The following is a 13,280-nucleotide window of genomic DNA, read 5'->3' on the forward strand; positions in this document are numbered from 1 at the left end:
TGCACGATTTGTTAACCAGTAGCCTAAAACAGGTCATACAGATATAACACGAAACATAGAACCCAGTTTTTCCTGCGTAATAAAATAATACTGACGAAAATAAATTAACAAGAAGCTCAATCTGAGAGAGTAAAAAAGATTCAGAAATAGGTAACTAAAGCAGAACTACAGAAAGAGATATTTTCAATTGGAAAGTATTAAATTTAGAAGGATTCCTGGGTAAAAGCAGGGAGGGAAGAGGTGTGAACTGATCTTAAGAAACAAAAAAAGAAAGACAAGTGGTGAGAAGATGAAACAGTTTTTAGAGGAAGGGAGTAAAAGAGTTAATATAAAGGAACTGACATTGTTGCACAGCGCGGAATTAGCCAAACGGTCTAAGGCACTGCAGCCGTGGACTGTGCGGCTGGTCCCAGCGGAGGTTCGAGTCTTCCCTTGGTGTGTGTGTGTGTGTGTGTGTGTGTGTGTGTGTGTGTGTGTGTGTGTGTGTGTGTGTGTGTGTCCTTAGGATAATTTAGATTGTGTGTAAGCTTAGGGGCTGATGACCTTAGCAGTTAAGTCCCATAAGATTTCACACACATTTGAACATTTTTGTTGCACAGCCTGTGGTTGGGTGGTTGGCCAAAACAGAAGTTGGGGGAGAGGGGGGGGGGGGGGGGGGGTAACAAAAATTTTGCATGCACAGATAAAAATGTCATACAAATATTGGAGAGACAATGTGATCAAGTCTTACACTCATCCCTCAACTATTAATTTCATGTACCTGGGCACAGAGGGAACAAATATATAAATGGGAATTCTCTCTGAGATGGCAGTGTACTCCGAAGTGTACTGAAGAAGAGGTTATACAATGAACAACAAGAAAAGAACAAAAAAGCATAATGGAATGTAGTCAAATTAAATCAGGTGATTTTGACATAATTGCAACATGAAATGAGACTTAGAGAATCCCTCAAAAATGTGACAAGCCTCAGAGTGAGGAGACTGATCATTCAGCTTCACTGTACTCAATATGTTACATTAAGCATGTCGTTTTTCTACAAAACTCTTTAAGGTCAGTAATAGTGCAACTTGTGTGTCAAATGTCCTTGTAATGCATTAGATTTCCTACAATATCAATTTGGGGAGTTTACAGTACTAGTTTTATACAGGAGTAGAAATACTCTATTTTAATGTACTACTCAATACATTTTAACTTGCATTGTCTTTTTACATTTATTAACCATTATCTAAAATCATTTGAAGTAATTTACTGACTGGCAGACAGCAATATTTTTTATGCAAGATTACAAAACTGTACTATTTGAAATTCTGTACGTACATAATTCTGTTAACTGAAATCAGTAATACAAAACCCATGATGACAGAAATCCACAAATGTAGTAGAATTTTTATGTAAAATAACCAAAATTATGAAACAGAAATACATGGAAAGGACTGTACAGCGTCAAAATTATTAATCATAATGTAAGCACCTTCATCTCTAATAACCCTTAATGTGATTTCATAAACATCTTTTCACAGTTCACCCTCACCATTTTCTGAATGACGAGGAAATGATGAGTCCGCAGGTGGAGAAAATCCCCAACATAGCTGGGAATCGAACCCGGGTCCCTGTAATCCAGAGGCAGTGACACTAACCACAGGACCGCGAGCTGCAGACAGGTGCAGGCGAGTTCCCACTGAACTGCAAAGGTGCCAGACAGTACACGCACACACACTCTCACTCACCAGAAATGGCGACCGGGTCGTCGACGTCCATGGGCTGCTGGCCCACGGCCACGTCCGGCTGCACTGCCGCCTGGACCGGCACCTCCGCCGTGGGCGGCCCCACGGGAACCTGCTGTCGGTCGTCCTCGGCCGCGACTGTGAGGGGGGCGGGCACGGGCAGCGGCGCGGCCGGCGCGACGGCGACGGGCAGTGTCTGCGACGGCGTCACCGTCGGGGGAGTGGCGGGCACGGCCAACGTCGGCTGGCTCTGCACCTGCACCGCGTCGGGCAATTCACACTTTCGAACCTTTCACTGTTGCCGGCGGTCTCAAATTCGTGTACACCGTCACCTTCAGCCGGACACAGGTTTAAAGATCGTATCTCGGTGTGATGCGTCAGTACTGTCATTTCGTGTGTCAATCCGAACTGTCGACTCCACTTTTCTGTACGAAATTTTGACGACCGATTTGGATTTAGGTAAGGGAAAGGGCCCAAAGGAGCTACACCGACACTACGAATGCTCGTGGAAAGGAGAACTCGGACGAACAGCACTCCACATTCGATGACCTAGATGAGGCTTTTGACAAGGTAGACTTGAGGATACAGTTTGAGAAACTCTATAAAACGGGTATAGACTAGCAAGACTGACAGTTCTGTCCTCTCTCCATATTTATTTGCATAAAGTCCAATAAAAACAATTAAATGTGGTTCTAAATGTATCAAAATTAATAGTAAACAAATACACTGTATTCGATTTGCTGACGATATAGTAATCAGAATCAGATTTTCACTCTGCAGCAAAGTATGCGCCAATATGAAACTTCCTGGCAGATTAAAGCTGTTTCCGGACCGAGGCTCGAACTCGGGACCTTTGCCTTAGGAGGGCAAGTGCTCTATCATTTGAGTTATCCATATGAACCTCCCTAACAGTTTTTTAAGTCCATGAAGGATATTACAAGAGGCTTATTTCGTTTCTTGTACTATGCAATCGCTAATTTTAAAGTGATGATCAGTTCTGGACAGCTTCTCCAAGATCTGAAGCCTCCTTGGTATTCACCTAATTCTTCCTCTAGCTGCTCTTTGACCCTCTTGTATAGGATTCTGGAGAAAATCTTGTATGTGCAGTGTAAGAGAGAGATACCTCTGTAATTATCTGGGTTGCTTCTATCTCCTTTTTGAGGAGTGGGTGAATTACGGCTTTGGTCCAGTATTCAAGAAACTTTTCTGTTATCCAGATTTTATACAAAATTATAATAAGACAAAGGGTGGGGTTGATACTGTCTACCAAATGTGCAATAAATATTCAGTAACTTGAACACAAAAAGACTGACAATGGCTGTATAGCACCCATTGTCGAATGCGGCTGGTATCAATGTGCAGGTGTTATTTTTAGCAAATTAGAAGAATGGGAAACACCCACATCGAGTTTTTCTAAAAAACCCTTCTTTTCAACTCGTGCAACCACATCGTATTGAAATATGTGCGATACCACGTTTAGCAGCTGATGTTAGCGTGTATCTGTGTAATGAGAGCAACCAGTGAGGGAAAAAAGTAGATGTGGATGGGAAAAGAACAGCCCTACAACAATAAGATGTGGCTCTTGTAATGATTTTGTCTGCAAAGGTCACTCTCAATCAACAGTTCTCTCTCTCTCCCGAGGTTGAAGACAATTAATTTGCAAGTAAATTATTCAAGTGTAACAAATTAGAATCTGTAACTATGTATGGAACTATTGCCAAGGGTAAGCTTAAATCTTACTTGTAACCACTTTGTCACATAATGTAAATTAGTGGAATAAATGATAAATCAAAGGCAACTTATCGTCACTGCGTTCATAATATGCCACACGCCTGCTCCCGAAACATTAAAGAGTCCACTGTGCTACGATTCTTTTTTAAAAAGACTGGTCAGGATACACTGGAAGTGCATATCCCAAAAAGGAGCTACGGTGAAAAATAAATGACTCGGGTTTTAAAAAAGATGCCACCTTCATTCATAACTCGGGATCTTACAAAACTGACCTCGTAGGCAGCAGGGACAGTGTAGCTGTCCCGTGCCATTGCAGTTTCTACACCTTGCTTCAGGTGAATGTGTGGAATGTAGTTCTCCAGTAAACAAGCAAATATAGTTGGTGGTGGGACAGTGACAGAGGAAGGGGCTGCACAGGTAGGTACGGACAAGACAAGGAGAGAGGTGCGCACGTACCACACGTGCCGAATGTCTGCCGCTCCAATTCCAAACGGCAACAGCTCGAGTATCTGCGGCAGTGGTGACTAGTACAGGAGATGCACCCATGAACAATTACTGCATAATTCCTTGTAGACTGATATGACAATAATTAATTTTCAGCCATCAGGCTGTTTAATTACTAGTAAGGCTCACATCAATAGTTCATATTCATTTTTTAATAATCGTGACCAGGTGTCCTAACCGATATAACCCCAGTTAAGACCATCATTAGTACTATGTACTAAGAAAACAACAATGACTTGAGTCAAGTTTCACAATAATTTTGGAATTTATTTACAAGTATGAGTCACTACGATTTCTAGCTCTTATGTGCATCCTGTTGGAATTGTAATTCTGCCTTTCGTACACGTACGTCCATTCCCAGTGATTGTTTTCCCAGTTACACGAATAATTTGACCTAAGACATGTTCTTCATATATCACTTGAGATATTGTTCGGTCTCTTCCCTGTCCACTTTAATGTCTAATGCGACCACACGCCTCAAGTCCTCACTCCTGCACGAGTCTACACACTCCTCGCGACTAACTCTGGACAGTGCCTACTTTCCTCACCAGCTGTGCCGCAGTTCGAAGACCACCAATGGCAGAAAAAAAAGAGTACACTGTCCTGGCTAGAGTGAGCAATACCTTTGTCAGGCTGCACAAGTTTTACACACTTTTGTCAGTGTCTGAACCACCAGCTGTTTACGAATGATTTGTAATGCAGAATAAATGGTTATTTCAACACCAGAACTAGTGTTCACCTGCATTATTTGGAAGCAGTGCCCCATTGTTAGTGTTTCACCTGTACAGTATTACAAAGTATGGAAAATGATTGACAAGGCTGTCAGACATTTTTTGTGCTAACACCAAGATGGCAGGACTGTCACAGTGTGAGGCAGAGAGAGAGAGAGAGAGAGAGAGAGAGAGAGAGAGAGAGAGAGAGAGAGAGTGTGTGTGTGTGTGTGTGTGTGTGTGTGTGTGTGTGTGTATTTTCTTATAGTGTTGAATTAGCTGAGAGTGAGGATAGTGTCCAGCAAGTACCAAACAATTTTAATTTAGGTGTACATGTCAACCACTCAACACCACTGGTGACAACTGACAACCTCCATTCCTACCACTATATAGACCCCAATAAATAAACTAGCAGGTGCCGGGAGAGTGCACGCGCTAGCACTTACGTGTGCGACAGGCTGCTGCAGGCCGGCAGCAGACAGCGGAGGCGTGGCGGCGGGGGCGGCCGCGGTGGCAGTGACGACCGGCGCGGCAGCGGGCAGCGTGGCCGGGCCGCGGGTGTCCGCCGGCAGCACGGCGGGAGCTGGCGTCTGCGTCTGCACGGTCGGCATCACTGTGGGCAGAGCGAGGTTTGTCAGGCTCTGAAAAATGTTTACACTTCCAAAAATGTGAGTACACTCACAGATCGGGCCGTGTCGGGTACGAGCGACGGACTCGTGCCTCTAGCAAACATGGAGAACACGTCGATTTTGGCGATGTCGTACACTCTGCAAAGTCGTGTGGTCCCAATTTGGGAATGACCTACTGTGTACTTGTCGGTTTGCCTTCCCCGAGATGTAACTACTGTGGTACCAAATGGCACTTTTCCTCAAATTTGAAACAATTTGAAAATACTCCGATTTGTCTGTAAATGCAATCATGGGATTTGAAGACAGATTCATATTACTAACTGTTCATGGTCAGGAATAGCTCAAGCACATAAAAAAATTAAGTAAAAGTAGAGTACGAGAGAGAGAGAGAGAGAGAGAGAGAGAGAGAGAGAGAGAGAGAGAGTGTGTAATACATATATATATATATATATAGAAGAAGGGAGATGTTAATGTTCATTGCATAAATTGTAACTAATAATGTGTGTACAGTGAAAGTTTGTCAAAAAATGCAACACGAAACCATCAAAGTGAAAGCACACATTGTTTCATAAATCTTAAGAAATCTGGTGCTGCAAGACACACACTGTGAAGGAGGCATTGTGTGTAATCTGTAAAATGATAGCACTAACATTTGGAATGACCACTATCTTTTTCAACGCCAGTGGTATCATCCACAACAAGTTCGTACACGGCAGACAGAATATCGGCGTTGCCTTTTATATGGAAGTGCTCAAAACACTGAAAAAGAAAAAGGACTGCAAACACCAGGGCAGATGTCACCTGTTCCCGTAACCTGTACTGCGACAATGCTACCAGCCACACGGCCTTCTCCATGACAAATTATCAGGTCAAAAAACAATGTGGAAACACTGCTCCAGCCTCCTTACAGTCGCAACCTCACTCCACCCGACTTTCCGTCATTTCCCCGGCTCGAGACACCCTCGAAAGGACACAGTTCTGAGGCTGTCGACCTGGGCTTTCCGAGAAGCCTACAGTACTTGGAAACGTATCGACATAGGAAGGTCCTACTTTCGATATTCTGGTGTGATCTACAATTCTGATCAACCAATTAGTTTACATGGACTTAGTGCCATTATTGCCCAAACATAGATTACATACAGTAACGAGACATCAGTTGCTTTTGGAGAGCTAAATGAGTGCTCAGGTTATCTGACATGCAGAAATGTTACGTGTGTAATTGTACTGCTACGACTCCTTACTCTGTGATGTGTGCACAGAGAGATTAACGTGGAAATGAACAGCTTTCCAAACTGTGCAAACTATTTCTGAACATCAGTAATTTTGAGTCAGTGGCACTGGCTTAATTCATCATACTACACCGTATCTTCATCCAAATAGTCTTTAAAAAAATTGTAACACAAAAAACAGTTGAAATAAATACACAAAATCCTTTTTTCTGTCAAATTTAGTTGATGTGACAAAAATTGTTACATCACCTACTACAAAATCTCGTGGTGGCGTAGATCGTCCCAGCGGTTTTACGAAAACATTTCTTTTAAAACAAATGTCCCATTAATGATGAAGTGTTCCATTAGTGATGTCATCTACAAGTAAGGATTCCAGACTGTTGAACGATTACACCACAATTTTCAGACCCTGAAAAGTAAATTAGTCCAGACTGAATTCGTGAGTCCCAAACCCGATATTGATATCCTATATGTAACTGAACAGAGGTCTGACAAAGACAGGACTATGTCAATTGTGATTTCTGGAAACTAACAGCACTTTCTATTGGAGAGGAAATAGTAGACGTGGTAGAACAGCTCTGCTTGTTACAGCTTACTTTCAATTCACACCAAAGACAAAGTATCAAAATTTTTAATGCCATTAAAGATTTTTAATGGGGTACAGTCGATTTGTTATTTGCGGACAGTTTAATTTTCTGGCCAAACTCAGCCCCCCACTGTAACACGGGACGGATCTGATCGTCCGAAACGGTCACCTAATCGTCGGAAGTAATGAAACCTTGCAGGCAGCCGTAGGGCCCGCAGAACACCACAACACGGCTGCCGGAATCGTCACCGAACCCCCACCGTGTTCCACACTTGGGACATAAACTGGTCCACAAGTTGGAAAGTTGGAAACAGGATTAACCTGACCAAATGTCTCCCTTCAAATTGTTACAGAGTCCAAGTTTTACGACTTTAGCACTGCGTTTTCCTGTTACGGGCATTTGCATCACTGACGAGTGGCTTTGGAATACCACCTCACCCAGCAATTCCCTCCTTACGGAATTTTCTCCGTACTGTTCAGGTGCCGACAGGATTCGTGAGTGTGACCTACGGTACAGTTCTGCAGCAAGTTTTTCACCTGTCGTCCTTTTATTTTTTGTCACGATCGTCTCCGACGACCGTCCGTCACGATTGTACGTCGCAGACATCCGTCCGCATTTTGACTTACGATGTGGTGCTTTTCCGCATTCCCTGTACAGTTATAAGTCTTCAGAGCACCAAACACTTTGGGTACCCTAGTTAAGGGAGCACCCACCGTACGAGCACCGACAATTTGCCCACGTTCGAATGCACCGAGCTCCGACACAGTGCACTTATAACTACACAGGTCACCTGTTCTGATCATAACTGACACTAAATGTATCGAGGACACTCCACAAGTGCCACCCGAGGTCAGACACGACAGTACAACCTGCAGGCTCGGCCTGCATCTGCATTTATGTTCGAGCAGGTATTTATTGTGGTGTTTCCCTAGTTTTGTCCGAGCCTGTACATTATTTATGACAAATTTTATCTAGGAGTAAATATTTTGTGTGAGTGTCCCACAAAACAATGTGTACTCACCAATCTGGGGCAGCTTGGACTGAATGTGCTGCTGTAGCTGCTGCTGCGACAGAGGCTGGGGTTGTTGTGCTTGTTGTTGTTGTTGTTGTTGGGGCTGCTGCTGTAGTTGTGGTTGTGGTTGTGGTTGTTGTTGTTGCTGCTGCTGCTGCTGCTGCTGTTGTGGCTGCTGCTGTAGTTGTGGTTGCTGCTGCTGCTGGGGTTGCAACTGAGGCTGTTGCTGTGGTTGCTGCTGCTGCTGTTGTTGCTGCTGATGAGCCTGTTGTTGCTGCATCATCTGCTGCTGAGCCTGCACCTGTTGAGCCTGCACTTGTGCCTGCGCTTGAGCTTGGGCCTGGGCCTGGGCCTGGGCCTGGGCTTGCGCTTGAGCTTGCGCTTGCGCCTGCGCCTGAGCCTGGGCCTGTACTTGCGCTTGCACTTGGGCCTGCGCCTGGGCCTGCGCTTGAGCCTGTGCCTGCGCTTGCGCCTGCGCTTGGAGCTGTTGTTGCTGCTGCTGTTGCAGCTGCAGCATCTGCTGCTGCAGCTGCTGCTGTTGCTGCTGGTGTTGGAGGGCTAGCATCTGCTGCTGCTGTTGGTGTTGCTGCTGTTGTGGTGACGGTTGTTGCTGCATCTGTTGCTGCTGCTGTTGTTGTTGTTGTTGCAGCATCACTTGTTGCTGTTGCTGTTGCTGCTGCTGCTGTTGTTGCTGCTGTTGCTGCTGCTGTTGTTGTTGTTGCTGCTGCTGTAGTGTTTTGTTGATCATCTGCTGTTGCTGCTGTTGTTGTTGTTTCTCCGGTGTCATGGGCATTGCAGTATTCGGCAGAATCCTATACCCAAAAGACAGAGCTTCAAAATTCTATGGTATGTTAAATGGTACACAACAGAAAAGCTAACAATTCTGAAGTAGAGGTCAAAAATATGAGGAGTCAGATTTCAGTGTCACAGACTAAAGAGAGAACTGGAACTTGCAAGGAAACACTGAAGCGGTAGGATTCTAACCTGACAATCAATCTGAGCTTCGCACTAAAGGAAATGGGATAAAATAATTAATTCTAAAATCTCTATTGTCATCAAAAGCAACAAACAGCAGTAAGTGGAGTTCCTCAGGAGAATGTACAACTACTGCCAAAAGCTCAGGAAAGATTTAGGTAGACAGGGAACTCCAGTTCAGAGCTGTCGTGCCAGGGGCTCGACGGCACTACTCTTTACGACAGAACGTGTTCAGGAGGAACGGTGACGGAGCTGGAGGAGGAGAGAGGAAAGCCTCGACGGCGACTCACTTCGGCGGCGTCATGCCCGACTGGACGACACCCTGCGGCTTCGTCTGGTTGGCGGCGTCGGCCTTCTGGGTGACTGCAGGTGCGGGCGAGACTCGGCTCAGGCCCGGCTTGGCGCGCCCCTTCATCTGCCGACACAAGAGTGAGGTTAGAGACTGCGTCTAGCAGAATCTTAACATCGACAGTGGTCCTATAAAACTATCTGTTGCTACCGAGACACTGGATATTTTTCTTCCTTTCGTACACTGTGCAAAGGAATTAAATAATCACTTTTTCAAAGCCCTGTAATTGTCTCCAAACGTGACATAGAAGTTTGAAATTTAGCTCGAGGCATGTACAACTTTCCTGTCTAACGGTGCAAGTGCACCCGGCGATGTCACACTCACACTCGACAACTCTTCAGATAGCGTGGTGTCGATACGTGCAAAAGAAAGGGGGCACATCTCAGGAGTTTGTGTGGGATGTAATGACGGTTAATGAAGTCACATTGGCATCACACTTCTTCACAATTCTGCCCAGTGTCACCGAGTAGGTCACATTTCACCCCTTTTCAGTGACGGAGGTTAGAACTGTGATGTCCAGCACCAAAATCGTGCAATTTTCTGACAAGTGGCATAAAGCGTGTCAATGAAACTGCCCGTTTCCGTGGGGTGTCAACTCCCACACATTTTGAAGCCGAAAATGACAGTGAGCAACATGAAGACATTTTTGACATTTTTTGACACTGGTGGCACTTTTGGACGTTTCAGCCCTTCTCTAAGGACAGTGTGGGGCTGCATCCACATTAAACACGGTCTTATCCTTTTCGAGGACAGTACGACCACAGTTTTTGCTCTTTTGTATAGGTTGTAACCACTAGCAACAGTTCAGAACCATTTGATGAAATTTGAATGTGATCTGTGGCACGAAAGGTTAATTATGCATTTTCATGCCCTCCTTTTTCGTGCCCTCCTACGATGTGACCACAGAAGGGGAAGGGCAGTGAGTGCAGGCAATATTGAGACATATGAATAAAGAGTAAAATGGTGAAGTGGCCATCTGAGGACAATAATTACTGAACATACTTAACATCTTTCTCTCCGACCACTAAGAAATGTTCACTGGACACATTTCGTCTTAATGATTTAAATCATCATTACTGGTGATGTTTTTTGTACATCACCACCTGTAACTCCAAGTTCCTCCTTTTAGAACATTTTTCGGGTGCTCCTGTGTTCAGCACTGGCGATTTTGGCCTAACCTCACACCAGTTTGCAACACTACACATTTCTCAATGTGAAATACAAGAAATTTAGCACCATTAGTGTTTGCTTACGTGGCGATTTTACCGGGGGAAGAGTTGTGATGTACGGTTACAAAACATACCGGTAGAGGTCAGAGCTGAACTATCACTGCTACCGTCGGCAAACGACTGCTTCGCAGCCACTACTGAGACTCCGTGTACTACAGTCTGCTCTGTGTCACGTGTTGCTCGTCTTTTCCTTTCCTTACTTGAAGCGAGTGAAGAGACTAACCCTGGGGCTCGAACTGGGCAGTCGTGACACCGGAAGGGATCAGTTACATCATTCTGCTTTCACAAGAGTGCAGAACACGGAAGCGGGCGGCCGGCTCCGTGAGAATCGGGGGAGGCACGTTCTCCTACTCTGCTCCCCTGCCCCCCAGAGGCTCAGTTCTTGCCTGTTTGTGCTAATGGCCACCTGCTGAGATAGTATCTGCACAATATATTTGTCATAAATGAGCCCTAGTGGTCCCATATTTATCATATTTCACGTTGAGAAATGTGTAGCACTGCAGTCAGATGTGAGATTTGGCCACTATTCAGTATTTCCTTACTAATTTTCCACTTGTATTTGATCAAAAATCGTTCAAATGGGTCTGAGCACTATGGGACTTAATATCTGAGGTCATCAGTCCCCTAGACTCAGAACTACTTAAACCTAACGAACCTAAGGACAGCGCACACATCTGTGCCCGAGGCAGGATTCGAACCTGCGACCGTAGCAGCAGTGCAGTTCCCGACTAAAGCGCCTAGAACCACTTGACCACAGCGGCCGCCTGTATTTGATCGTCATTTACTTTAGTTGCAATCTATTCTTAAACCTTTCTGTGGCTCTACCTCCAGGCACTTACCCATAAGTATGTCTTGTTGCTGCACCACAGCATACTCTAATGTAGTAAACAGAAGAGTCTGACATTAATAGGGGAGAGGCAAGCGAGGTACGGCAGCAAGATACACCTGCGGGTGCATGTTATTTTGGTAAATGTGCCTTAATGCCTGAAGGTGAAGCTGTAAAGGACTTCAGAATTTATTGCAGTAGAATAGAAAATTAGTAAGAAAATAGTATGTGTGGTCCAAAACAAAACATGTATTTCCATACAGCTGTAGTGTTTCTACCTGCCTCCATAGCGAAGGTCGCTAACACACCCTGTGCATCAGTGCTCGACTAGGCAAAATGCCAGTTTCTCAGAGGTAATAAATTTTCACTCCTCGGTATTTGGCCGAGAAGGGAAGAAGAGGTGGTAACAAAAAGTTCCCAGGTGCCAGTCGTTGCGCCACTGTCCTGCCTTTTAATCGAAACGTCTCCACAGTGCCTCACGAAGTGTTGGCATCCTTCTTCTCTTTCAGAGGTGATCCGTCTGACAGACGGGGACACTGAGCTCAGACTTCCCCATCAGTGCTATCTGAGAGGAATAGGCTACCTGCCGGCACAGGGTTTCACACTCTCGCTACCCTTCACCTGTGACGGCACACACCCGACACTACACTGAACGAACACTCGTCACAACCGTCCACACAACGCAGATACACACTCGACAGTCTGCAGCAGGTCACAGGAAGGTGACAGCAAACCACACCCACTGTAATCTCGCCAGGACAGTAGTGCAGGATTGTTGCATCTGCTCCCCTATGCTTATTCCTGGAACTACTGTGATTTTAATTATTGTTTGTCTCTGGGAAGCGAGCATCACTGTATTTATTTTTTTAAAAAATCTGTTAAGCTAGGTCACCATCCAAACAGCTGGGGAAAGAAGAAAAAGGGGTGACAGCCCAGAAACAGTTATGGTGACAAAATGAAGAGTAATTGACACCTAGGTGACAAAATAAAATCTCACAATGTAATTGACAGCCAGTACTGAAAAGTGCAATTCAGCCACAAAGCAATGATTCTGTAGTAAATTACAAAAATTGTACGAATAGTCTACTAAGGAAAGTTAAAATCAGCCACATACATATATATTGCCAACCTCCCAGAAGAAAAAAGAAATTACCTTACGTTACATCGAAAAGTCCATCAATTTTCTAATTTGTGGGTCTTCGACCACTACAAACATTTTACATGACAGCCTTGCTCCACAACTCCCTGAATTTGTAACCTTTACTCATGTTACTGCTGTTTCATTGTAAACTACTTTTCAAAAACAGAGATTTACACAGCAGAATAGCACTACATTTTAAATACTTACAGGATTGGCTAGTAACAACAAGAATACACAGACATATTCAAATGCACAATTTCCACCAGTGCAAAGATTTATGCAAATTACACAGTGTTATAAATGAAAGGTAAACAACATGCTTACCATGTACAGTCATTTTCAGAAACAATGGCTACTCAGAAATAATCAAATAACTGAGAAGGTTTTTTTCAAGAAGCAGTTGTGCTAGCAAGAAAACACAGGGTTTAACTATTAACCTATGCTTCACAATATGAAATTGAATTGAGCTGTACTGCTTGTCTGTGAAATTATGTGAGCACAACATAACTGCCACACTCAGCATAGTTTCAGCAGCAATATGGCAATAAGGTACAGTATTGTGCAAGGTTGCACTGAAAAGTGATGCCTTCTAATTTTTTTATATGAAAACTCTTTAAGATTGGTTAAATACAA

At 44.3% G+C, this 13,280-nt stretch overlaps 1 protein-coding gene across 1 annotated transcript in view; it reads right to left on the reverse strand.

Annotated features, from left to right (window-relative positions):
* The window catches only part of LOC124553974 (polyhomeotic-proximal chromatin protein-like), a 354,542-nt gene that overhangs the window by 47,597 nt on the left and 293,665 nt on the right, over positions 1–13,280 (reverse strand). The window contains exons 13-18 of the mRNA XM_047127998.1: positions 9,393–9,517; positions 8,792–8,939; positions 8,312–8,716; positions 5,117–5,311; positions 3,695–3,980; positions 1,729–1,863 (exon numbers count right to left, since the gene is read on the reverse strand). Coding sequence (XP_046983954.1) covers positions 1,729–1,863; positions 3,695–3,980; positions 5,117–5,311; positions 8,312–8,716; positions 8,792–8,939; positions 9,393–9,517 — 1,294 coding nt within the window. The remainder of the gene's footprint in view (positions 1–1,728; positions 1,864–3,694; positions 3,981–5,116; positions 5,312–8,311; positions 8,717–8,791; positions 8,940–9,392; positions 9,518–13,280) is intronic.

The sequence above is a fragment of the Schistocerca americana genome, chromosome 11, assembly GCF_021461395.2.
Source record: "Schistocerca americana isolate TAMUIC-IGC-003095 chromosome 11, iqSchAmer2.1, whole genome shotgun sequence".
Classification (NCBI taxonomy): Eukaryota; Metazoa; Arthropoda; class Insecta; order Orthoptera; family Acrididae; genus Schistocerca; species Schistocerca americana.